Raw genomic sequence first — 27471 nt, forward strand, 5'->3', positions numbered from 1 at the left:
TTCATATATATATATATATATATATATATATATATATATATATATATATATATATATATATATATATATATATATATATATATATGTATATATATGTATATATTTGGGTAGTTATTTGAGAATCATTTGAATTACAAACATTGTTTACTGAACTACTCCTGAAAGATAGTTTCCATGTCACTGACATTTTTGCTGCTTATTCATGTCAGTTCATGAAATCTGTGAATGTAGAAATCAATAACATCAAATTTTTTTCATCTTAGGAACATGTCAATCGCACATTTATGATTCATATCCTGAGGCAGACACAACACAAATGATCAAACAAGGGTGTGATTTGCTCCTTAGTCTATATACATAACTTACACATAGAGAAATACATGCTTCACAGGAGCTATTAACTATAACAGCAATATTTGTCCTACCACTGTGTCCTTCTACCAAATCCTGCATTTCAGTTGCACTGCCACGCTCTCTCGACTCTGTGTGTGTGTGTGTGTGTGTGTGGGTGCGTGTGCGGGTGTTATTGACGGACAGCAGCAGGGTGTGCGTGCTATGTTGTGAGACACTGACAAGCTGTATTTCATGGAGCAGATGAAGCATTTTGAAGTTCTTTAAATCCCTTTAAGGGTCCAGCTGGAGACTTAGCTTCTGATGCCACTGCCTCTGCTTAAGTCTCTTGCTGAGAAAAACTGGGGTCTAGAAGATGTTGCCCCCACTAATGTGTGTGTGTTTGGAGAGGGGCTGTATGTATCGTATTATCTTGATTTATCTCCAGTGTCTTTGCACATGTGGGTGTATACCCTTGAAGTTCATAACCATGGGCTCTGAGACCCTCCCACGTTTCTTTGAAACACACCCCTTCTGCCTTCCCCCATCTCTACACCCCAAACCCAGTGCAGCATTCACACCCCCTGCCACCCAGCGATGCCTTATCTTCCATTCTGAGGGAGTTCAGGAGGGAAAGTGAACTGACAGAGTTCCAATAGTGTAGTTGTTAGACGTGGCAGGGCCGCCATGGGCTTAACTGCTGGCTGGAAAACTTCATCTCACTTCCCCCTGCTCCTCCTCCTCCTCCCCTTTCTCATTCTGTCCTTTCCTGCCTCCCTCCTTCATTACTCTCGCCTTCCCCTCTGGTGGTCCCGCAACTCCAATCACTCTGCTCTTATTACCAGGGACAGGGAACTCTCTCTCCCTCACTCACACACACACACACCCACACACACACACACACACACACACACACAATGACTATGCGTTCTCCCTTTTACCAGAGCATGTCCCTCGCTGCTGGGGACCATCAGGTATGCTTGATTCGGCTTTTTTCCCCTGACTTACTCTCTTTTTGTCTCTCCTTGCTAAACATTACTTCATCTTTATATTTATATGTCTCTCTTTCCCGCTCTTCCTTCTCTCGCTCGCCTTCTCTCTCCCAGGCAGCCAGGGGGACAAATTGGCGCCCGGCTGAGCTAAATGTGCCTGGTGCTGAGAGCCAGATGGTACTGGCAGAGGGACTGAGGGAGCGAAGGATGGATGCTACTGGGAGATAGAGTGCTGAAGCCGTGGTGTAGCAAGGCAGTGTGGGGGAGCTAGCTTTGCACACTGATAGTCTATTAGTGCTCAGGGGCCCGAAAGCTGTGTACAAGCCCTGACCGGTTTGACCTGGCCAGAGCTTGAATCAAGACTGAACGACACACTGATGAAGTACGGGGGGGTTGTTGTAAAGTGAACTGCTGAGGAGGAAGATAGACTGACAGATGACGTAAAGCCGTCAAGATGCAGCAAGAGAGGAAGAGAGGATAAGAAAGAGACACAGACAGAGAGAGAGGCGTGATGTCAGTCAGCTGCTGGGAGGTAGATATGCTGTTAATTAGACTCGCGTCTCACTTATTCGAGGGTCATTTGAGTTTGTCTCTTTTTCTCTCGTGAAATTATAGATCTGACAGTGATTATGGACAGGAACTTTCTAACTCTTCCACCAAAACACAATGTTAGGGAAAGTCATTATATGATTAAAGAATCACTATTTGAATGAGGATCTTATTTTTGTAGTTCAGGCCCTGAATTTAATCAGTAATAATACTTTTTACAAACTAGGTTATTAGCTAAGATATTGAAGTACAACAAAATTGAAAAAAAGCCTAACAAGGCAAGAAACATGAACATGAAGTCAGATGTACAGAGTTTAAATAAACCTCCAGGTATGCCAGTCTGATGGAAAACATTACCCTGTCTATTGTAAACATCCATCACAGCACATACACAGTTCTCCTGTCAAATAAGGGATTATTACCAACATTTCAGCTGTGCTGGCTTAAAGATTTAACTACAGATAAAATGGTTTAGATAACATGGATAAACCTTCAGCTTCTTTGAAACCTGTCCTGGTTGTCAGACTGCTCGTGTTTCTTTCCCCATCTGATTTCTTTTTAGAAATGTCGCCACGTTCCAAGATCAACCACGAGAAATGATGGCATAAGCAGTGAGATAAGACACAAATGGTGAAACACCAGTATTTTTTCTTTTAAAATGCCTGTGCGTAGGTATAACATCGATGATGTGCAGATGGGTCCGAAGTTTAGCGGGAAAATCGTTATGTTTAACTTAAGACTGGTTGCGGTCAGGGCACCGCCTTTGGCCTAGGAACCACATGAACCACAATGTCCCTGGTGTGAATCCCGTCAGGGACCTTAGTTTCATCTCTCTACCCCTCCGCCATGTTCATTTCCAATCACCTCTCCACATTCTGTAATTGAGACAAAGACTGGAGATAGTTGGGAATAAGCAACAGTCTGTTGTAGTAAGATCAGGGTAAGAATGTGAACGGGACTTTGCTCTCTCTTACTTTCAGTCTCTTACCCTCTCTCCCCCTCTTTTACAGGGTTTCTTGGTGACATTCAGCTGCTCACTTCATGCTCCACTTTCCTCCACATCAACCCAAATTCCAGTATTTGGTCCTTACGTAACACATAGCAAAAGATTTAGGCTTCAGTAGCAGACCAATGAGATGTGGTAATTTTCCTACTGCCTTTGCCCACCCTCCTCAATATTCTCCTATCATGGTGCACAAAGCTGCCTCAGCCATCCATGCATAAGCAACACTAGCCGTGGGCATGCTCCCTCACACACATACAGACACACAGACTCAGGACAACATGTAGACAGCGCATGCTGACATTTAAGAAAACATAGGCAATGTGTGTGTGTATATGTGTGTTATTATTTGTTTGGAGATGGGTGCATATATGAGTAAGAGTGTTTGTGTGTTGCTGAATGTGTGTGTGTCATGAACACCGCACTACACACCTTGGAGCTCCTCTTCCTTCCTCTGCAGTGTAAGGTATATTAGCTTTGACACTCATTCCCTCTCACACTGTACCTGTAAGCAAAACGCACCTCTAGTACAGTAACTATGATGGCGGAGTACCAAGCCTGCAAGGCTCACTTCTGTTGGCCTTGGTTCAAGTAGTGTGAAATATCCTGCTCTCTATTAGCCGGCCCAGCCGTTACCATATAATGGGAATGGGGTTTATTAAGCCTACATATTTATTCATTGGGTTGATTGAGTTCAAGAATCAGCTTCTTTGTCCTTTATTAGGCTACACATCTTTTTACATCGATATTTTCATTCAGTAAATAAACTGCCATCTCAAATTTGGTAATATTAAAATCAAATTAAGAGTAAAACTGTGTATCATTTGAAATGTTTTCATATTAGTATCAATACATAAGGAGCCAAATTTCTCAAATGTTGGAGTAACATTAGGCTGAAAGGTGTTTCACTGTCCTGTCCTCTGACCACACCCAGCACCCTGTGCTACACTTGTACATCACTGCAGCCAGTTGAAAAGTTAAACCACTGTATCTCAGCAAAAACAAGATGCACACTGGAGTAAACTTGTTCTATAGTGTTGCCTAACACAAACACCCATGCAACTTGGACTTAACTTAAATAAAATACTGTCTAAGACACAGTGTAAAACTGTCTGATCACTGAATAAGTAAAGGAGCGCATCGGTTTGAGTGAGCGTTTGATGCCAGCTTTCGTTACATCATTGACGGTGTTACGAGTGCTGGGGTATGCCCAGCCTCATGTACTCTATATAGTTGTAAGTTTTGCAATATAATTTCCAGGGAAAACAACAACTGAACAAGTTCCAGATTTTTTTGTGAGTATAATTGACTTGTCCACATTGAATAAATATTTGATTTACTATTACTATAACACAGGTTCACCACATTATAGATAGGCTACTCCTTAATCCCCGGTTTATTACTCTATGGCAGTACAGCACTTCATCTCAATATATCCCATTATATCTATTACATGTCAAATTCAACCAGATCTCCATTTAGACCAAATGAGGAAATAACCAGTGCCTGGCTGTTATGTCGGTACACAGACACCGGGTGCTTTGCAGAGCTCTGAACAGTGAGCAATTTGTGTCACCTTCCCTCTCATACTAGACTGTGCTGTGCTGTGGGCTAAGGTCAGCCTTCCCACTGTCTGCTCCTTCAGACAGTGGGAGGAGAGCACGACTGACTGTGGGAGCAGTTAATGGACTACTGAGTTATTGATACGTTCGATAAACAGAGGGAGCGTGATAAAAAGAATGACAGCAAGAAAGATATGCAACAGAAGATTTCATGATGAGAAAAGAAAGACAAACTAGGAAAAAAATGAAGAATGACAAACAAAAAAATAGGAAGGAAACAAACAGTGAAACAAACTCGCGTCACATCAAGGTTTTTTTGAAAGCATACATCAACCTGGAGACACTCGTACTCAGGACAGAAAGACAGACAGAGAGAGAGAGAGAGAGAGGCTCATACACATGAACACAAAGGCACGTGCTTCATCATATACTCATAGTAAATGTGTGTGCATAAGACACGTGTGTGTGAATTTGTGTTTATGTGTCTGTACAAGGGTAAGCAACAGTCCCTGCTATAAGGAGTCAAAGGTGGTATGCATGAGGTCAAACAAACACAAAATACAAAGAGTTGTGTATATGTAGGTGTGTATCTGTGGGGACAGAGGGGTTAGAATTTAGATCAAGAGGCAGTTGTTGTTTTTGGAAGGGCAGCGAGGTGCGTGTGGGTGTGTGTGTGTGTGTGTGTGTGTGTGCGTGTGTGTGCGTGTGTGTGTGTTTGTGTGTCTCTTTCTCTATCTCTCTGCGTATTTGTATGCTGGCTAAAATAGCCAGTGTTGTGTCTGACTGGAACAGGTGTCCAAACATCACAACACACACTCACACACCGTCAAACAGACCATGAAGCTCACATCCCACTGGAAAGGCACACAACTATTTAAAAAAATAACAACAACAAAAACAAAAAAAAAACAAACACAGAGGATTAGAGGCTATTATAAATATTTGGTGCTTTGACTGGGGCTATGAAATCTGTTGGTGACCTTCTCTGCCTAAGATATGCGTTTAGTGTGGCGCTACAGCTGGGAGCTGTTAGCCTAGCTGAACATCTTCACTGGAGGTTCACTGGAAGTTCAGTAATTTGCCTACTGGCGCCTTTAAAACTCAGTAGGTTAATTATTGCGTTGTATCTTCTTTGTTTCTTCTGTACCTTCACAGACGTGTCATAAAGATAACTGAGAGAAAGCAGTTGGCCTTCAATCATGTATCTTGGCCAGAAAGTGATTATGTTTATTTCCCAAAATGTCAGACTATTCCTTTAATTTCTGCATTTTTAAATTCTGCTTCTATGGAAGTACAACAGTACATTACACCTTTAACAACCGTGCCTTTCCAAGTCCCTGTACAGCTCTCGATAATACAGTATAGTGATAGTATTTAAATATATTATATAGAAATATAGTGATGGTAGAGGAGGAGTGAGCTGCTTTGTTTGGACACACGGTGCTCTGCTCTCTTCTCTCTCTCTGTGTTGCACACACATATGCACAACTGCTTGCTTTACAACACATTCTCTTTGACAGTGTCAGAACAGTTTTTCTCACACAGAGGAGGAACAGTCATGTGTGTGCATGTATGTGCACGTGTGTGTGCATTTGTGTGTGTGTGTGTGTGTGTGCGTATATATATATATATATATATATATATATATATATATATATATATAAGCAAGTGTGTGCGTAAGTATGTGTGTGTAGGTCTCTCTGTGTGTGTTTAAAACCTAATTTGTCTATGGGCAAATCCATCTCTGAGGGCTGTATTAGAAGCATTATGCACCGTAATGGGCTGACATGTTAATCTGAAACTCTATTCTCTGTAGCTAATGAACATATCCATCCTAGTCTGTGTGTGTGTGTGTGTGTGTGTGTGTGTGTGTGTGTGTGTCTGTGTGCGTGCGCATGTTTGTGCGTGATAAAAGGGAAACGTCGTCCCATTTTTATGCTGAGATAAACACAAGTTTGAACACTGATGCCAAGGTGATGGGGGTTTATGTATTTTTAACAATGACGACACCGAAGAGCATTGAATTTTGAATCGCTCACAGAATTTGTTTGTGTGTGTCTGTGTGTGTGTGTGAATATGTAGGAGAGACAAAGATCTGACAGTTCTGGGTCAGACCAGCCCCACTGAGTCAAGGAACCTACAGAAGACGTAACAAAACACAAACACACACACATGCACACACCTAGTAGGTGAAGATGACAAATGTTTGTTAGGCAAAAGGGAAGAGACGAGCGCTTAGATTTGGGCAAAAAAGGCTGCCCTGCTGTGCCAACACTCATTCATCAGTCTATACCTTAGGAGCGAAGAGAACTGAACAAACACACAAAGAAAAAAAAAAAACATCTCACATACAACACACACACAGACAGGGGTGACCCGAGGCCTACACAGAAGAGGCAGCAAGAGCAAGCAGGGAGCTGTAACATTGCATTGCAGTTGAGGGCATAAACAGACCAACTGTGATAATGTGGAGTTTATCCACGAGTCAGCCTAATTACCACTGACACATATAGGATAGTGGGGTCACCAACTGCTACAATATTGCTCTAATATCCTCATCACTTCCAAACTTGCGATATCTATACAGTATGTTATTTTCTCCACACTTCCCCCTCATCATTTCAATTACATGCACTCTGCAATTTCTAATGATGCATTAGAGCCAGACTATCCTCACTCTTCAATCAATCCCAACTGAGACTTCCTCATTTCTCAATATTGCTTCACCCACTGTCCATTGCATCATCTCCCTGCTCTGTGGCTGGAAATGACCCCTGCTGCTGTGTGTGCATGGATGTGTGTAGTGTTTTGAGAGAGACAGAGAGAGAGAGAGAGAGCAGGAGACAGCTTGTGCATATGCACGCCAGTCATAATGTCTGCATAATGTCCCTAAGGTCTATGACTGTATAACTAATACTTGTATTATTGCTAGAATAAAACATTACGCTGAACCAAGCAGGATTAGAAAAGAAGCATGACAGCCTCTTCCCACTCTCTCCTGCTGACACACACATAGTCACACTCAAAAACACACACACACAGACATGTGTGCATGTGTGGAAGCAAGCAGCCCAGGGCCATGTACACTAGCAAGCAGCCATGTTTCTTTCACAAGAGGCTGCAGTGAGGCTGTCAGCATCAGCATGGTTCTCTCCCTCGCTCTCACACACACTCAGGGACACACACACACTGTGCTGTGACATCATGCCACGCATTTAGACCAGAGGGTCAGAGGGTAACACAGCTTTATGTGCTGAGGTTTCATTGTCGTCATGCTTGGTGACTGTACCAGCCTTTATTCAGCCCTCTCTCTCTCACACACGCACACACACGGTACAAACGTCAAAGATATCCCAGTTTACTATCAGCCTCTGCTCATCATTCTCTTACATTACCACTGACAAGCAGGCCACCACATACTGAGGTGAGATTGTTTCGATCCAGATAATGTTAGTGGGCCTTGCCCTCCTTTGTAGAGAGCAAATCTCTCAACATTTGGCCCAGACCTCTTCAATCAGAGGCAACACTCTTCTAGTGAGTGTAAACCCTCCATACACCTCATCTCCACCTTTCAACCTACTACATTACCATTCTACCTACTAGACATTCAGATCCCCCTTCCTGGCATGCTGCCACTTATGAGCTTTTGAAGTGGTATGTGCCTGTGTATCCCCATCATTTTTGCAGTTATTCTCATGGTGACAACCTGGGGCATGCAGAGATGTTAGAGGGGTTCCCCAGCAGAGGTGTATGGTTAGGAAATCTGAGACTACTAAAGAAATAGTGCTCTGTCACCCTCTTTGTAAATTCAGGTCTAGCTCTAGCATGGTTTCTTGCTCACTTGGCACTGATAGCCCACAAAAAAAAAAAAAAAAAAAGAAACTGTGTCATTTAATTTTGTAGAAACCAATTAAAGTAGTAGCACCATGGCAGGACTAACCTGCTGGTTGGCCCTGACACAAAGTTTACAGGGCCCCTGTTCAAGCTCCGTGCAAAGTATTCTTTTTCGACACTAGAATATAACCTTACCCCGGATTATTTAGAAATATGCAACATAACAGCACACATATATAACATACAACTTATAATTTAATTGGGGCACATGGTCCCTTTGAAGACAGGGCCTTAACATTAGGTAGGCTGAGGCAGCAACCAAAAGTAATTTATTGTGCTTTTGTAGTGCATCTTCCCAATCAGATTTCCAATCAAATCAACACAAACAAAGTGACAAACATTAAGTAAGTAAGCCTGGAGTTAATCCATCCAGGAATTCAAAACCGACCTGTTATCTTCTCATATAAGTCTACAGTGCAGACACATGTTCACTTCAATATCATGTTGTACGGCACGACAAACAAAACTACATCCATCTCGCCCCACATCCAGAGCCTCCCCCTCCGGAGGCCGGTTGCTCCTCACCTGGGGCAGCGCAGCGTTGATCTGCCGCTGGAGCACGTCCCTCTCATGCAGCGCCCCCTGCAGCTTAGTCTGAGACTGTATGAGGGTCTCCTGAGTCTCCCTGAGGGACTCCAGCAGCTTGTCCCTCTCGTCCAGCATGTTGACCATCAGCTGCTCGAAGTTGGCCTCCTGGTCCGAGCCGTTCGGGACGCCGCCGGTGCCTCTTGGAGGACCAGCCGAGTCTCCCTCACTGATGGTCGGCATCACCTCGCACATCATCTTCCCTGCTCTGTGGTTTGTGCAGCGCTACAGGACAGTGTCGCTGTCGGGATTAAGAAGGCAAATGTGTGTCTTTACAAGCCTGATAAATAGACTTACAATAACTGATAAGGGGCCCTTTAAACGCCCCGCAGCGACGCACAGCCTATGCAATGGTTGATACGCGCCTTGTTCCCACCAGTCTACATTAAATTTCCTGTGCATAAAACGTGCAGTCTTAAGCTTTATATCGCCTTACCTAATCAGAGTGATTGAAATGACGCGATGGTGGTTGACCTTTCATCCATATTAACCGGCGTTTTTTCACCCAGCGAGCAGATCCGCCCTGCCCGGCGCGCCATGCACTCACATGTAGAAATCCCGGTGTGATATGATTGACAGCTCAGAGAAAGACGGGTGCGTTTGGAGGGGTGGTGCCCGTGAGAACGATGGCGATCATAGTAGTCTACATCAGCAGGAAAACAGTCATAAAAAAAATAAAAAAATATCCGAGGGGAGACGTTTAATCTGCGTCCTTAGTCCTGGGCACAGCTACAGCGACTCTTATCTGCATCCGCCTTCTCCGCTTCCATCTCTCCACACCGCCACCGAACCGACGCTCACTCCTCCTCCCACACACACACAGTGGCTCTGTTACACACACACACACACACACACACACACACACACGGGAGTCTGCAGTTGTCACTACCGGGCCACAGCTCTGGAAATAAGGGACCAACTCCCCACGATCAGCCTATAAGCGTTTTGCACCACATGCGCATGCAAATCAGAGGACTGGCATTAGCTGCATGGTCATTCATGTGATCTATAATAGCCTCATCATAATTCTACACATGGGCCATATCATGTTAATCCAGCCAGCGCAGAGTTGACCATTAGTTAGTGAAATGTAATTAACTCTTCACATCAGCACCATTAAGCACGCCCATGACCTAACAGCGCCTGAGACATGATGCGTGTTCTGGCGGCATCAGCTTAACCAAGCCAAAGAGGCAGGTTGTGCACTTGGAGCAGGCTGTGCAGCGCACCCTGCAGGATTGAAATGAACCCTAAGATGATAAATATTGGTAATATTTGAATGTAAACGCCGGGGCATCTCCTAACTGTAGTTTAGACGTGCCTCAGTCTTTACCCTGACTCTTAAGTTTGGTGGTTAGTATTCCACAGCATCAAGACTCTGATGTATATCAACCATACACTGTGCCAGTGATCGGAATATCCACTCCACGTTTGCATGTGTTGCCAAATAATGTGCTGCAGCACTGAAAAATAACTGCTCACATCAACGGGACTGCAGGCATGTCGCTGTCTTGAGAACATTGGAAGACAGTGTAGACCTCTGGGAACTGTCTTTACCGTCATCAACTGTGACTTAAGCCACTTAAGCTCCACATAAAACATCAAATAATAGACTATTTTACTGGGGTGGTATGTGTGTATGAGACAGCCTGGGTTTGACCATTTCCTTTAGCAATATAAACATAAAACCTTTCCAAAAAGATACTCTTGCTACATAATCAGACTCAAACAACAGTGCCTGTTTGTGTGTGGGCACTACTGAAAGTTTAAGCTTGGAAAATGTTACTTGACTTAAAACATAACTGTACAACTTTAGTAAAATGTTTTCATTTATTCATGAGAATGTTGTTGAGAAGGCAAACCATACATTTGGTCATTAACAATATAATGAAATGTAGCACAAATGTAATTTTTCATCACCCTGAATCTTTCCTTATCTCATGGTTGATGTTTTGAAACTCTGAACTGTGTTAGCTTGTGAATCCACAGTGAAATGATGACTGGACGACAATCTCTGTTGTCAGCGTAAAGAGGAAATGATCAATGGCCTACATGATGATTAAAGAGCACACTTGCAGTATGATTGGCCATGTTGTCTAATCAGTTTTATATATTTAAATACACTTCTGAGGAGGGGGTTTGGTGCTGAAAATTTTAATTGAATGTAATTAAGATAAAGGTTGTGAGCAATCTTATACATTAAAAACATGTTAAAAAAACAGTTAAAAAATGATATAAATTGTCATGAAAAGGTTGAAATTATTTATTCAAAGCAAATCAACTGAAACCAGATATTATTGATGAAGTGTATTCTGTAATCTTTCAGGTATAATTTCCTGATTATGAATTAGGTCTAAACTCTTCAGTCCAACCTTACTTGGTATCTCCCTGGCTGCACTCACTTTCAGCTGAATTTGGATGATACTTTACAGTTCTCGGTTTCCATACAGTGCGTTATCAAGTCATCAGATCAAATGTATGAGTGTAAACAGTGTCCTGTACTCAAGTTATTTCTGTGGTCACATCAGTCATTCTTTCATTCATTTTCTCAATATATTTTCAAAGTACGGATGGTTTCATTAAAAAAGTCTGACTCTTTGTGATTTTAATATATAATATCCAGATACATACATATATAAATTCACTTGTACAATTATGAGTCTGAAACCCTTCACTGAATTAGATTTCACCCTTATTGCCTGAGGCATGTCTTAGAGGCCTCACAGAATACCGGGCAGAAACAATGATGGCTCTTTGTTGCCACCTAGTGGTTAAAACAGATTCACCGAGGCAGTGCTGCAAAATGAAGTATGTTCAACTTGACATGATGACCTGTTGTGTTTTTTTTTTAGGTCAAACTACGAGTGTTTCAATCTGTTCGGTATTTATAACTGTGGACTGTGGGAGGAATCCCACATGCCTCACCATAACTGTTACTATTAGGCCACTGGCCCAGTGTTTGGTCTTTATTACATTTATTCTGAAAAAAAAACAAACTCCAAACATAACAAAAAAAAAACAAAACAAAACAAAACAAAACAAAACAAAACAAAACAAAACAAAACAAAACAAAACAAAACAAAACAAAACAAAACAAAACAAAACAAAACAAAACAAAACAAAACACTATTAGTGTTTCAAATTAGGCTACAACATTTAAAACAAAATTTTTTTTTTTTTTTAATGACATGACCAGTTAAGGCTTTTTTTATTTGTACTATTTCATTCAGCAACAGTGAATGTTGCAAATGAGCATTTATTTGACAGTGACTGGAAAATTCTGCCCTCAGCATCTGACAATAATCAGGACTGAGGTTACAACATAGCAAGATTATTAGTTTACTTTGCAGTTTGATGGTAATATAAATAGTTCTGTTTGCAATAAATCGGATGTATTTTTCCCCTTTAATTAAAGAAAGGGTTATAATTGGGATGCATAAGGTTTAGTATGTGGACATGAGATATGAGGGGGTTTTCATGTGTTGAGGCTAAATTACTGGGGTCTGTTGACAAGTGAGATTTACTCAGATTTTAATGTCTGAGGTACTCAGGGCAGTTGTAGGTTGGAATAATAACAATGTACTTGTACTCATTATTGATCAAAAGGCCTTGCTGTACAAGGACAGACAATCTTGTTATGAGGAAAAAATGAGTAAATTGTTTCCATTAAGGTGAAATCAATATTCCGTGTTACAAGAAATGCATAGTGGTCATAAAATATGCAACGACACAGAAGCTGCCGTCAGATGCAACATCAAAGGGCTTCATGGGAACTCTGGCCACAATCTAGATGAACCTGATTTCTCCTGACGTTTCCTCCGACACATTTTTAAAGTTTGAGGAAATTAGATGGGCACTGTGCTGATTTCTTAATTGCCGGGGAGTCATTTTTCATAGCTAGAGGTAGAAGCATCACCTCTGTTTTTTTGGTCTTCTTTGAACTGTATTAGATTTCTCCGAAAACTAATTTTGCTTTAGGATTTGCCCAAGGAGATGTGGCACTGTGCCACTGAGATTTCAAGGTCTTGGTAACAATGTTGTTAACAGCCTCTCTTGCTATGGTGGCCTGCAGAACTTTTACAAGATACTTACGTAGGTCACTGCACACAGGACCTTTTTGGCATTATGATTCTTGGGGCTGATAACATTGTAAGTGGTAATGATTTCTGCCACTGTCTTCCTTCTCTTACGGATGGTTATTCTTGAAGTCTGCCTGGGTCAGTAATGTCTGGATTGGCTTTAAATGGGCTGAGTGAAAAAATATTTGTACTTACAGTCACTTTCTGACATGTTGAGTGGGGAGCGGATGGGCAAGTGACACAGAAACCATGCCATGGCACCTCAGTGAAGTCAGATAGGCAGCAGGTTCTGCAGGAATACAGTGAGAAACTATTTTCTCCAAAACCTTCAGTTTCAGTAGATGCCTGATTAATCAGTCTGTGTTCGCTGACAAATTATTTACTTCTTTATCAGGTGGCATCGTGAAACCCTCTTTTTTAGTTAATGTGACAGGCATTTATTCAAAAACTAATCAAAGAATCTAAATGATCATGTTAAAAAAGAGGAGAAATTGATATCTATCTGGAGGCCTCACTTACTGACAGCACCTTTTATGATGCCATATGCTATGATAGATTGAGGATGACTTTCTTTACCCCATCACTCTGTGTCACTTTATCTGACCTCTTTTATGTCTGACCAGCAACATTTAGAACCACACTATATGTAGCCATTGGACACCATAGTACTTAAATGACAATATCAAATAAACAAAGAGCACTAATAAATATGATAAATAAATATAAATATTTACAGTGAATCAGGAGTGAAAATACTTAGTGTTTGCAAAGCATTCTGGAAAGAAGCCCGGTTACTGTTCCTCCAAAAGTGCAAATACAACAAAAATATACATCAGTCAATTGAGGAAAAGGCTCAATTTGTAGATATCTTACTACAAATCTTGCTGGGCAGATTGAGATCACAGAACAAATAGTTGAAGTATTCGTACTTACCAGCAGAGGGTAGTAAAGCAACAGATGACGAAACACCAAATGACAACGATACTCTCGCGTTACTTCCAACATCACGTCATTCCATGATGGCTGAAGATCCTGGCGGAACATTTTTCAATTTCTCTCTCATTTTTCTTTCTTTCTATCTACCTCGGCTTGCCATAGAGACATGGCAGGACTCACACCCCCGTTAAGCGTTCGCAGTTCATTGGTGTCGACATGCCCAAGAAAGGGAACCGAAAACGGCTGAAATTTAGGGCCGGGGACGTTTGTTCGGAATCAGGTACATTACATCTACAAGCTAGCTCGACCACTGGTTAGCACTTCTCACCCAGCCAGTATTGAAACAGTTCACCACTTATTTTACAAAGTTGAATATGAGGTTTTAACTCAAGTATTACACTACATTATATTAGAAGTGATGTCTTGCGACGGTCACCTTTAGTGTTGATTTCCTGATAGTAGCAAGAGCCTTAATGTACTGCTGAAGTCGTATGACAGATGGGTTGTGTGTGTAACTTACTGTAAGGTGTGGTAACAGCAGGCTTTGTTGAGATGTTTTTAAGAAAATTGACACCAAAACGGTATGGTAATTAGAAAATATGATGTTTTTTTTCTCAGTGACCGTTGCTGATTATGCTGATGCCGACCCAGCCGTTGTGAAATCGGGGAGGGTGAAAAAGGCTGTTACAAATGCAGTTGCAAAAGAAGGTAAACATGTGACTGTGCGGTAGCCTCGTCTGAAGAGGGTGATTCGGGTGGGTATCTTACCATTATATGTAAATGTGTGTTTTCTAGTAAAATTACTCTGCGGGCTGGAAGCATCTCAAGGTGCTGTAGTGGAAGTCCTCTCGTCTGCAGTGAGTGTCCAAACAGACGCTTTGGACAGCAGTGATGACCTGGACCCCGAGGAAGATGGAGAAAATGAAACTAAAGTGGCCCGCAAGAAGAAAAACAAGAGGAGAAAGGGTATTGTTTGTAATTCCTTCTGTCGTACATTAATTGACAAATAAGTTGAACACACGCTATTAAACGTTTCCTGGTTATTTAATGTGATGTTTGCATGTTGTCTTCACAGAGAGCAGTGAGAGCAGCGATGGGGGGGAGTATCCAGTGGATATTTGGTTAATGCTCTCCTCCTATATTCGGCCTGAGGATGTGTGCAGATTTGCTCTAATCTGTAGGAATGCCTGGACAGTCACTTGTACGGCAGCTTTTTGGACCAGGCTTTACAGAAGGTGAGGTGGTTTTATTGATCAACTGTGTATACTTCAGTCATTTTCACCAAGTAGTGAATTGAAGGCAGTTTTGATGGGATTTGGCTGATTGATCTATTCCAAGTCTAATTTTCTGATACACTCAAAAGCCGAGAGGTGTGAAGGTGCAAGTGGAAATAAAACCCGAGCCTAAATGCTATACATTGGTTTCATTTTACTCAGTTTTTTAAACAATGTAAAAAAGGATCTTATCCTCATTCACTGCAGTGTGTCTCTAATGTGGTCCAATAAATCAGCAATGAAATGAAGTAAACAGACATATAAATAACATGTTTTCTTTCTCTCCCACCTTCCGTCTCTCTTTTTTTAAAGACACTACAGGATCGATGTTGATTTGCCGTTTCGTCTCCAGCCTGACTCTATTGTCATGATGCACTGTCTACGGGCACGTGTCATTCGCTCCCTTTTCCATTTGTATGAGCCGTTCAGCCTGCGTGTCTCAAAAATTCCTGCCCTGCCAGAGTCCACACCCACAACACTGCTCAACTCCAAGGTAAATTAATTGTGTTAGGACAATTTTAGACTCAATGAATCAAAGTAGCCCAAAGAGAGCCAGAATAACTTGCTTCATGAGAACAAACATATGTCACAGAACGTATACATACATATACAGAATTTGATCTCACAGCCTTGCACTGTAGAAACTGCTGTTTTATATGCTTAATTTTTTCTATTGCAGTGTTTACTGTTCTGGGTCAAAAGGGTGTCAGGGACTCGACCAGAGACACTGTGGGAGTTCAACTTCAAGTTTATAAAACAGGTAAAGGGCTTCCTCAAAACCAATTTAATTTCATTCCCAAATATTTTGGTAATTGCCTATTGTGGCTCCTGCTGTCAGGTTCACGTTGTTTATATTTCTGTGGTTATCTGCGTCGCAGCAGGGACACAGTAAGAATGGTTGTGCCAAGTCCTTGCGCTTGCCCAGACAATACGAAGATGTCCACACAAACCCGGACTCCGACTGCTATTTGCTTCAGGTCACTACACTCAACTTCATCTTCACCCCTGTGGTCATGGGCATGACACTGACCCTGGTTAGTACTTAATTGTTGTTTATCTTTTCAAACTATTTGCAAGTGTTGATGAGATTGATGTTTTGAAATCTTAAAATACTTCTTTAAGGCAGGTCACTGAGTTAAATTAACTGTAGTGCAGTAAATGATAAAACGCTGTGGCATACAAAACCAAATAGTGGGTTATTTTAGTTTTATTTAATGATACAATGTCTGACTCTACTGTCAGCCAATGCAAACAACACAGCTGAGTTTCACAAGTTGTAAGATAATGTATAAGCAGTTTAAGTAAAAGTAAGAACAGAGACTTTGAATGTGGCTCAGTAGTGCTGAGATCAGGTAGGACCACGATGGAACCCCTGCCCAGTCTCAGTGGCAATAAGGAGGTTTACAGACCATTAGCAGATCTGTGTCTGTTGTATTTTGATCAAACATGAGACTGGGACTCTCTCACGTGTTAGCTGTAGCCTTCCCCTAAGACTTTGGAAATAAAAGGAAGCTTTGGTTTGGTAAAACCATAGCTTCCTTTGGTGTGAGGTTATTACAAATGTGATAGAGCAAGGCTGAAGATCAGTGAGGTGTTTAATCTGAAGAGCACTGGAGTAAGCTGTAGATATAAACTCTTTAAGATGTCCAGTTAGGGTGATTCCTAGGCAGCAGGAAGTTTTTTTAATATGAGCTACAGTATCTAAGAGTTTGTAGGTCTTCATCACAGCCCCATATGAGCTCACAATGAATGAAGACAGACACGGGAACTCCTAAGTGAATAATTTCAAAAAACATCCAGAATCTCTCCACCTACTGTCAGCATGTTTGTTAAAAATATACTGACTGTTTGTTTGCACATAGGCAGGTCTTCTTCGCTTGATCACAGACTAATGAAACAATGAACTTGGGCACCAAGTATTCGCTCCTTAACTCTTTACCTAAACCATACTGGTCTGGCTCTGTCTCGTAGTTCACAATCAACGTCAGCACAGACATGCGCCACCACCGTGTTCGTCTGGTATTCCAGGACTCGCCGCTCCAGCGGGGGAAGAAGAGGGGGGATCAGGGCGGGACCCAGGTGGTGTTGGATCCCGTACACAGTGTGAGGCTTATGGACTGGTGGCATCCACAGTACCCCTATGTATCCGCCACATAGGAGTCCCTCCCTCTAGGTTCCTGCTGCAGCAGACCAAGAACGCTGCTGTAAATTTCATCCCTCTCACCAAACAGAAAAATGATATTGATGGTGTTATTTGGTTGTTCCTACATTGGCACTGGACGTAAATTGCTTACTACAGAATCAACCAATATGAGCATTATTCCTCAGGAGACTGTGCTTATCATCTGTTCATACAAATCTGCCGATGTCCATGTAGTGAGAGTGGCAGTACCTCATCTCTTTCAACACTCCTCAGTGCCACCAGTTCCTGAGTCTTTCTGAAAACATGGAGTAGGGCTGGGTAACATGGAAAAGAAATGTTGTGATAAACAGAGGATCATCATCTAAAATTAGTGCTTATTTTGAAGTATTTATAAATAAAAAACCACATCAGATTGTCTAGTAAATAATTTTTAATTTTGCAAAGCATATTATTTCAAAGTCAAACTGAACTGAATTTCAGATGAGCTTCTTCAGATCGTTCTGGGAGAAATTTAATTTAAAATTGTTGAAATTGCACAAAAGTGTTTCACAATATAGACAATACTGTGACATGGTTACAGTGATGGTTGATAGATATATTACCCAGTCCTAATGCATGGCAGAGAGGTAGGTCTAATTGGTTGCATAAAAGATTTAATGTCCATCATTCTCCTACACAGACAACATAGTTGCATGTTGAATCTACGTGTGTGGCACATATTCACGGAGAAAACTCAAAGATTAACATGTGGAACATTTTTACTGCCCTTCCATAGTCTCTTTTATGTTCACCTGAAAGTTGAAGGTTATAAAATATCTTGATTTCGCATTGTTTTAAATTTTGACAATGTTGCACCAACATAGATGTATAAACCATATTTTTTTCTAGATGTATTTAATTCAAGGCGGCCTCACTTAGTATTATGTGAATATTAATGACACTGCTCTACACTGAAGGGGCCAAAGAGATGATTTACTTCAGACGTCATCCACTCATCTGCTCAATTGGGCAGTATTTCTTTTCTTTTAAGTGTTTCACAACCTAAAACATCTTGACTGTCTCCATGCTGATTATGTGAGCCATGCCTGTACTGCCGTCTTTGAAATCTCACTCTCAACTTTGAATGACTCAAAGAGTTTAAAATGATCTGTCTTGTGTGTATTAAATTTGAGTAGAATCATACCAGTCACATACGTGATTGAGTGCTATGGAGGGAAAGAGCGCTATCACTTACAATGATTTATCGATCGTACAGTTAAAATAATATCACTTGGATTGATTTGCACATATATATATATTGTGAAGGGAAAAAAATCATTAGATTAGCCATCTACAGTTTACACTTGTAGAAATAAAAAGATAGCTGATTGATGGACCCCATAGCAGAAGACAGCTGGATGTTTTGGTTAGCAGCAGTTGATTGTTTTAGTGGGTGGTCTAGATTTATCAGATGAGAGGTTTCTCTGATAGACAAACTTACTGCACTGAAATAAAAACTGAAACTGCCCATCATAAATGCCTCCAGTCTTCTCTCATGAAATGTTGATGTACACAATATTAGCTTTTTTTCCTCCCACTTGTGGTCATATTGGGTATCACCTGTACTGAACACCCCAATCATACATACTCATCACATATCAATATCAGTAGTTAACGGTCTGGATAACTCATATCTCTTTGTATATATATGAATGCTTGTCATGCTGTTACTGTACTTGTACAATTTAACATGCTATATACTTTTATGACTAATGAAACATAAAATGTCACCTTGAGAGCTGGACCATCAACAGGCTGAAATACAGAAAGCATTCATGTCAGCGGTGCACTATAAAATAGGCACAAATGTGAATTTAGGAAATAAAGCTGGATCAACTGTATGTGGAGCCTATGATTAAATCTAGCTAATACATAGATCGCAGACAGCCTCAGAAATACCAGATCACCAGGTCATAATGTAAACTTGTTAAAGGATTATTTATTGGATCACATCGAGTGCAGAACAATGCAGAATAACCTGTCCTTCCTAACACTGAAACTTAGTCTGGACCAAACTAAATGGAACATAAATATGTGAACTTGAAGCCACAGTATAGAAATAAAAATAATAGGGGAAAAAAAAGTAAACTAAACTAAGTTCTCTCCCTTTAGTCGTGTTCACCCTAGAAGTATTTTTGGTGATGTTGCTGTCAACATGCATCACGTCATCGCCTCAAAATATCTCGGAGCCAGTCTAGGATATGAGAAAACTACATTTCCCACAAACCCGCTTGCGCTTTGCCATTGGCGGTGGCACAGGTGACCGCAGACGCTCCGAGTTGTGACAACATCTCGACGGACGAAACGAAAACAAATTAGCCTCAGAGGCTCCAGTGGAGGCACACGCTGCAGCAGCCTGTGGAAATACAGAGAAACTTAAAACGCCTAAGTTTTTTTTTTTTTCCCTAAACACGACTTTTTATCTCTGGTAGTGACTTACAGCGTCGGTTTTATCAAAGCATGCAAAGAAAAGTGGACACGCACTTTTCTTGAACCTGACTCTTTACTTCGTACTGTCTGACCTTCAGAGCGGGTAAGTGATATTTCACCACCGCCACTGAAATGTAGCTTCTGCTAAAGCACCAACACCTCTGGAAACCCAGCGTGTATGAACTTAAAGTGCGGTTTTCCCTTAACATGGACATTTCTATGATATATTGACTTTTAAATGAATTGTGGCCAAATTGTTATTTGTCCTTAGGAAATTAAAGGCTGCACCGTCCCGTACTTTTCACGTAAAAATGTTGTTAAATGATGTCAAAATAGTTGAAAACATATTTCTGCCTTTCTGCCAGACAAGACCTGTAGCTCTGCTTGATTTTATCCTGAAACTTTACGTACAGGCTGCAAGCATCACAAATCACAGTGCACCATTGAGGACCATTTGTTAAGTTTTTTGCCTGCGGCACATGATAAGGTTATTATGAATCTGAATAGAAGAACTCTATTTGACTTGGGCAATAGCACATACAGATCATAAAGAACAAAGTACATATTCAATACGTTTTCATATGCATTATGTTAAGATGCTATTTTCAGTTCAGCCGTGGTTTACTTTCTCAGATATTTTAGATCTTACAAAAAAACAAACAAACAAGAAAAACATCTACAATAGAACAACATGTATGTACAGTATGAAACAAAAAAGCTCTGAAATTCTGCTGTTTGCCTTTTTGACAGGGACACTGCTACTACTTTAGCACACACTGAGTTAGACCATAATGCACCACTTTCACCCTTTTACTGTCATCTGTGAGTCTCTGCATGGAGCTGCCCCTCTTGCCATATATACACAGGAGCTAGGCTGGTATCAGTAACAACACCTCAGCCCCGGGGGTATGGTGCTATGTATAAGCTGTGACTGTAAACTGTACAGATGGGAACACTCTGCTGCTTATTCACGTACTTTCCGTGAAGATCCTGCATGGTGCCAACACGAAAATAATAAAGGCACCACTGATCATGTTTATTATTAGTGAGCCTGCATGTTTGCTGTCCAGTGTTGCAGTGTCATTATAATTACAATAATGACATGAGCCATATACCTGGGATTAAGTTGCAATTTTAGAAGGAACCACATGTTTTACTGTAGACTTTAGTCAAATTATTAGACTGTGTAAAAGAATGATTTTTGTATGCTAATCCAGCTAAAAATAATTTATATTTAGTATGGTCCTAACATTTCTGTCTGTCAAGTTGTTTATCTTGATCATTGCATATTTAAAGATTTACAGTTTTATGAGAGTGGTGGTGATGATGACAGCAGTAATCATCAGAACAGGACTTTGAGGACTGAACAGGTTGTGTTGTAGCTCTAATGGTCTAACTTGATCCCCTCAACAACTAGTCTACTCGTAGGCCTGCAGGCTGACCTACATGTCTCCTTAGAGTATGTGTGGCACCTTACATCACACCAGCAAACTGTTTGACACTAGACCCTGTTCCTTGACTCCTGACCTCTCTGCCTGGTCTCTTTGATCAACCATTCCATTCGCCAGAGGACACAATAAGGTTCAAAGGTCAGAGCAGAAAGGTCTCAGTAGGCCCGATAGCTTCGAACCGAGGTTTACATCTTTTTTCCAAGCTTCTGCTTACATTCATGACATCTACTTTCATTCTTAGTGCAGTTCTAAGAAATTTCCCCTCAGATATTACCATTAGCACCAATCCAGTGGTGACCGTGTTGTGTCATAAAACACTATGATGGCAGTTTACGAAGTGAGTGACCAAAAATAGAAAATCAGGACCTCAGCTATTCTAATAAACCAAGTGTATGATTACTTTTGACATAAATCATGGGAGGTGGATTTTAAAGAACTGCACCCACGGGAAACCACAAGACAACCAGAGTAATATTGAAACAATCGCCCATAAAGAAGCATTTGAATGACTATATGTAGGTAGAAATATTTTTGTAGAAATATGTTTCATACTATGAATACCATGTATTAGGGTGCATTAGAGCAATTCGTGAGTGCATTACCATTAACATATGTAAACACACACACAGTGGGTGTGTTCAGGCCGTGCTGTGAGCTATTTTGTTGTAGTAATTTTGATGAAGTGAAAAGTATCACAAAATGTGGTCAAGCATTATCAAAAAATACATCCTGAGATGTATTATGTGATCTAATATGATTAAGCTTTATTCTGTACTACAAAATATATCAAATGCTGAATCATTTAATAACATTATGTTCATGATAGAATTATATGATTAGAAGTGTGTGATAACATTCGCCTGGGTTTGAGTAAAGTTTAAGAAAAAGATGGAGTCTGAGGACCCCAGGAGATAAGGGAGTGAGAAGGGAGGGAGAGTTCGGCTCTCTCCAGCGCTCACCAGAGCTGGGAAACAGGCACACCATGTGATTGTGAGGTGAGGGCACTCTCTGGGGGCACCATAGTGAAGGGCCTACGCAACAGACCCAGGGGGCTCACCATGACACAGCACTTTATGCCAAAGTGTGTTTGTTTTTAGAAAAACAGATGGCCCTTCCACCCCAGAGGCTGATAGAAAAGAAAAGGTTTGGGCACTGTGTTTTTAGGTCGGGTTTATCTCTTGTTTCTAAGAATAAACTCTATTGGACTGAACTCTGTCCTTTTCCAGTGGATTTATTTTTTACATTTTGGGACTCCAATAGATGTGCATTTGTGCAGAAAATGAAGTGTTGGAGAAGAGGTTCAGACTTAGTCTCTGGCACACATCTGAGCTTCTACTCACCAACAATTTCTTCGAGTATTTTTCCACATATTAATGCAGTATTGTAACGTGATGGTTACACCTAAATTATCATTCTCCCCTAAAGACACTGTAAACCTCTCTTCCATTGTCTCTGTTTGGTTTGTCCCTGTCTCTCTTTTTCACTGTTTATCTGTGTCTCCCTAATTTCAGTGAATCCATGACTGAAAACATTTCTGTTGTACCACATCAGAAATATAGATCTACTGTTCAGCAGCATTGGCACACAAAGTTGAGCTGTACCTGTCACACTGATGTAGCGCTATGACATGTAAATAAACCAGTTTAACTGAGTTATTGTTATGTAATTTATCACGTGCCTATAATTTTCCTAATAATGCCTCTGAACTAAAATCCTGTCAAAGAGGTCATAGATGATCACTGTCAATATATGTGCTACCTGTTACATTACATAATGCCAAAGTAATAATTACTGATAAGACCACACATGTATATAATTACCTGCTGTAAGTGTAGTTGTGTAGACCTACACCTGCACTACACTCACTACCTCTCTCATTGCCAGAACAAGTGTGTGTACAGTGCTGAAGCACAGTTGAGAATGGGACAGATGCATGTGGAGGAGTCAGTGGGATCACAAAGTGCAAACAGTATGAAAGGTCAGGGGTCAGTAAACACACTGGGCTGTGAGGTGACTGTCAGCAAGGTCAGAGGTCACTGGCCAGAATTTAGAGCAGGATTTTTGCCTGACAGAGTGATTGCGTTCTCTCTCCAATAGCGCAGCTGCAACATGCTCAGATGCCCAACTGAGGAAAACAAGCACTGAATCGAGTTTCAAGCACTAAAACCTGACAGGAGAGGTCACCATTTTTAATAAATATTTTAATTAAGATCCTAATTACCAAACTATTGGCTGTAATGGAGCATTTCTCCTACCTGGCTTGTGTTTACAAGTGTATATTATAAGTGTGTTTGAATGTGTGACACATACACCTGATCACCTCACGAAAGTCCTCAAATTAACACAAGCACTGCATCCTGTGTGCTGTGTGTATGGAAAAGTGTTGTGTGGGTTATATTTTCAGCCTCATTGGACTCATGTCCGCTTCTAAGTGTTGGCCATAGTGTTAATTTTCTTCAGGTAAACAGAAGCAGCCGTACAGAGGAATACACACACACACACACACACACACTAATACACAGGCTCAGTGGATGTACTCTAGTGTGAAAGAGCATCAGGAGTGTGTAAACACAGCTTCATCCGCCATATGGGCAGATCTCTCATGACCTGGACTGTTTTCTTGCCATTTCGTGACTAGACCAGGAAAATGAGTATGAGGAACTGTCTCTGTGGTTTACTGGGCTTCCCTTAAAAAAAAGACAAACAAAAGACCAAACCACAATATAAGTTTGTCATTTGGAGTTTTTCTAGAAATCCACAGGAATGACAGCTTGGCATGTGCTCTGTGACAACATGACCCATGATCTATCAGAGGTGAGTGTGGGTGGGACGTTTCAGGGCATGTGCTGAATGTGTGACTCCACTTCCTCATCTTATCTCCACTCTGCAGTTTCATATCCTCTTTTGAGTGACAGACAGTAGTGATGGTCTAACGCAGTCTCTCTTTTCTCTGTAAAAATGGCATTTCAGCTGCATCTAAGAAGCAAATGCTGCAGCTGCCCCGTTGTGTATGTTTGGATAATTTGCTTGTTAGTATGAACTGCAGGGGTCATCTCTAGTTTGTGGTTGTAGCTGTCGGCACCTTCAGCTCTCTCAGATTCACAGTAAATGTCTCTTTTATCTCCTTCTATAGATGTTGATCATTCATCTCAGCTATGCTTTTTTAAGAAACAGAGAGATTAAGTGTTCCCAGACACCACATTAAAAGTTATGACTGTGATAGTATGCTACAGTACAATACAGTACGCTCCTATGGGTCAATTTTGAGGGGAGGGACAAACAACTTATATGGTCTTTTAGGATGAGGGTGTTTAAAGTCTAAATTCAGTCTGGTTTCAAGGCTTCCCATAGATGACTCATGATATGACTGTGCCAAATTTATTCATCTTGGATCTCACTTTTGCCTTTGCTTAGGCAAACCATGACTTAACTCATGGTCTTCAGCATATGGCTGGTATTAATGCCAGGGCCCTTGGACTGGTTTTCACATTTTATCAAGTCAATCTTTTCACTTAAGATGGACAATTTTTGTATCCTTCTCAGGTCTTAGCTCCTTTGGGCTCACATTATGGCTCCATCTTAGATCATATTGCTCTTCATGTTCCCTTTTGATCATTCAGCAGTACAGTATTTCCTTCCACTTGTCTTGACGACACTTGGCTTTCAGTTCAGAATCAAATACATAAATTACTGTTTGATCGTCAGATTCTTAATAGCTTTGCCTCTTCATATGTCTCCGATGTCTAACAGAGTACATCCGAGTTTTAAGTTTTAAGTTTTTTCTATGATGCCATATGTCATATGACCGGAAGTTGTTGGCTGTTGCTTTTCTGAAGGTAAATGAGGGTCAGACCCATAAGACTGTGGAACAGCTTCCCCTTTTACTGTCAAGTCTAATGACACTCTCTTGAATCCAGCCTCAAAACCCATTCCTGTCTTTCTTGTTCTTTTACTCTTGTTTTTTACGCTTTGTACCAAGCCACTATTTTCCATCTCAGAAAACATCATTTTAAAATGTCTGTTTTGGGTTCAAGACTGGGCTGGTGAAAATTGGATCTTTTTGAAAACATTTTGGTTTTCACCTTGTCAACCTTTAACATAGTCAAAGCATGTAGATTATTAGTATTTTTATAAATCCAACTTTCTGAGCCCTCCAATTTTCTTCTGTTTGCTTTTTTTTTGTATTCTCAGGTGTTTCAGTTTCAATGTGTCTGTTATAAGATGACTGAACTCGTGAGAAACAGGCTGTATTTCAGGGTCCCACTGGAGCAGCAGCTCTTTGTTACCAAGACGCATTTTTGACCCTCAGTCAAAAATATTTTTTGGCAGTTGACAAAAACCAGTTTGCCAACTGCCATTAAATTATAGAGGAATGTAGAGAACCTTTGGCTCTTTCAACATGCACTGTTGTTACACATACTTATTATATGAAGTGACCTGACTACTTTGGTTAATTACTCAGATTAATATTTACTAAGATGTGAATTTATTAATTTGGCCTTTATCAGTACTGAACATCATTATATCAACAGTGAAATCGTCTTAGTGGAGATTATCACTTTAAACCTGTGTGATAGCTGAAGAAGTGAATGGATGCTCCTTCAGTGAATAGCTGGCATCTGCTCTCTTTAAACCGTTTTTAGAAGGGCTCTTATCTGTTCGGATTAGTAATGCGGAAAACCTCAGCAATTTTTAGCAGCAGCACTGTACGCAGCCCAAGTTTATATACATATTTAATACATAATTTCTCCCTCCTCTTTGTTAGGTTAGTCATAGTGCGTAGTAGAAATTCAGTGATACACCGTGTAAGGTTGTGTGTGCATCTGTTTATAGACACAACATTCCTCTGTCTGCACTGTTTAATCAAAAACTCCCTATATTTGGTCAGGGAATCAAATAAAAAGGGAATGGATACTGATCTGCCCCCTACACACACATACATACAGAGAGGAAGTTCTTTTTTAAGCTTATCTAATTGATTATCACGCTCTTGACCCCTCCTTGAACTCTCGCCATGTTTTCCATTGTTCCTGTCCTCTCAGTCTTACCTCTTCTGCACTCTCTCTCTCTCTATCTATCTCTCCCTCTCTGTCCCTCTGTTGTTTTTTCTCTCTTTTCCTCTCAAAAGTATGAAGAGGTCAAAAGCAGTGGAATTCTTAATGATAATTAGTGTTCAACTTGTCTACACATTGAGGATGAAAGTGGGAGAGAGAGAGTGAGAGAAAGAGGGGTAATGAAAATGAGAGCGAGAGGGAGTGGAAAGTTTCGCAAAGGATCAGGTTTTGGTGCGTGAGGGCTGTAGTGAAATAAATTGTGTGCGTGTGTGTGTGTGTTATCTTGCAACTCATCTCCCAAATGCCTTCCATTCCATGTCCCCGTACAAAGTGACTCTCAACCATGTAAAAAGAAATGCTGTGCGGCTGGTTGGTTGATTTCTGTGCGACTCTCTTTCTCTCTCTATCGCACACAAGCAAACCAACAGATCCCCACTTTTGTGGTAGCTTAGTGATCCATCCTAGATCCTAGCGTATGTTTCAGTTTGTAAATCACCTACATTTATTTGTGCAAAGTTTGCAAAGTTATGGAGGAACAATACACAACTTTAGGGTTCACCTCAGGTCATATGATGTAATGCTTACACTAAAAGGAAGTGTTTTTTTCATGGGCATAAATTATATTTTAGCAGAGAACAAGTCTTAGAGAAGTGGATGTTGAAAACAGCAAGACCAGGGATTGTTTAAACTTGCAGAACTTTGTTTGTTTATTATTTTAAAAAATACCAAAGTTACCACATATTTAAGGCTGATGTAGTGTATGTGTATAGAATGATGTAAAATATCTCTATAATATTTCCATTTGATGTTAAGCCATTAAAACTGGCATCCTTTGTTTGATTATTTAACTTGGAGTCAGCAGCATTATATAGCTTCACATAGTATATTGTATATCATACAGGCAAAATGTTAGAAAAACATTAGAAATGTTATGTGCAAATCCATGTTTAAATGGTTAAATTACAGACCTGTCATCTGCAACCCGAACAATAACTTGTCTGGTATAGTGACAGCACTGTTTGTCCTACTTAACAGAGAGATAGCCTAAGGTTAGCATAGCTGGGCCAGACATCACTCATATCAACAGTCGTTTGACACTTTCTATAGAGCAACAATGATGGTCTATTTATGTAGTATTTGTTTGCGGCCC

General features: G+C 40.7%; 3 protein-coding genes across 14 annotated transcripts in view; 2 read left to right on the plus strand and 1 right to left on the minus strand.

Annotated features, from left to right (window-relative positions):
• ppfia4 (PTPRF interacting protein alpha 4) overlaps positions 1 to 14584 on the minus strand; it is a 61062-nt gene extending 46478 nt beyond the window's left edge. For 4 of the 8 annotated variants that reach the window (XM_071495580.1, XM_071495574.1, XM_071495575.1 and 1 more), the window contains exons 1-2: positions 9352 to 9763; positions 8856 to 9156 (exon numbers count right to left, since the gene is read on the minus strand). In XM_071495580.1, coding sequence (XP_071351681.1) covers positions 8856 to 9113 — 258 coding nt within the window. In that variant the 5' untranslated portion in view covers positions 9114 to 9156; positions 9352 to 9763. Of the gene's footprint in view, positions 1 to 8855; positions 9157 to 9351; positions 9765 to 13189; positions 13284 to 13927; positions 14027 to 14450 lie in introns of those variants that run through there. The other 4 variants (XM_071495581.1, XM_071495577.1, XM_071495573.1 and 1 more) reach the window with 2 other exon arrangements.
• tmem183a (transmembrane protein 183A) lies at positions 13988 to 18863 on the plus strand. 2 transcript variants are annotated; one of them, XM_071495593.1, is made up of 8 exons: positions 13988 to 14210; positions 14549 to 14638; positions 14726 to 14896; positions 15006 to 15165; positions 15517 to 15697; positions 15884 to 15964; positions 16086 to 16238; positions 17176 to 18863. In XM_071495593.1, exons 1-8 carry the CDS (start codon positions 14147 to 14149, stop codon positions 17359 to 17361), a joined length of 1086 nt encoding a protein of 361 aa, XP_071351694.1. In that variant the 5' UTR covers positions 13988 to 14146; the 3' UTR covers positions 17362 to 18863. The 2 variants fall into 2 exon arrangements, with proteins under 2 accessions (XP_071351694.1, XP_071351691.1); XM_071495590.1 differs by having other exon boundaries at positions 13989 to 14210; positions 16083 to 16238.
• An 814-nt stretch (positions 18864 to 19677) lies between these two features.
• tfeb (transcription factor EB) overlaps positions 19678 to 27471 on the plus strand; it is a 30862-nt gene continuing 23068 nt past the window's right edge. For 2 of the 4 annotated variants that reach the window (XM_071495586.1, XM_071495587.1), the window contains exon 1: positions 19693 to 19919. The gene's annotated coding sequence lies outside the window, so the exon portion shown is untranslated. Of the gene's footprint in view, positions 19920 to 27471 lie in introns of all 4 variants that reach the window. The other 2 variants (XM_071495582.1, XM_071495583.1) reach the window with 2 other exon arrangements.

This window comes from Trachinotus anak, unplaced genomic scaffold (assembly GCF_046630095.1).
Source record: "Trachinotus anak isolate AG129_WGS33_773 ecotype Australia unplaced genomic scaffold, CSIRO_AGI_Tana_v1 ptg000013l, whole genome shotgun sequence".
NCBI lineage: Eukaryota > Metazoa > Chordata > Actinopteri > Carangiformes > Carangidae > Trachinotus > Trachinotus anak.

What these genes read in the sequence shown, in the direction of transcription:
- tmem183a (XM_071495590.1), top strand. Translation starts at nt 14,147, where the DNA reads ATGCCCAAGAAAGGGAACCGAAAACGGCTGAAATTTAGGGCCGGGGAC. An exon ending in AAATGCAGTTGCAAAAGAAG is followed by an intron (nt 14,639 to 14,725) that starts GTAAACATGTGA and finishes TGTGTTTTCTAG; the next exon opens with TAAAATTACTCTGCGGGCTG. An exon ending in TGGGCATGACACTGACCCTG is followed by an intron (nt 16,239 to 17,175) that starts GTTAGTACTTAA and finishes TCTGTCTCGTAG; the next exon opens with TTCACAATCAACGTCAGCAC.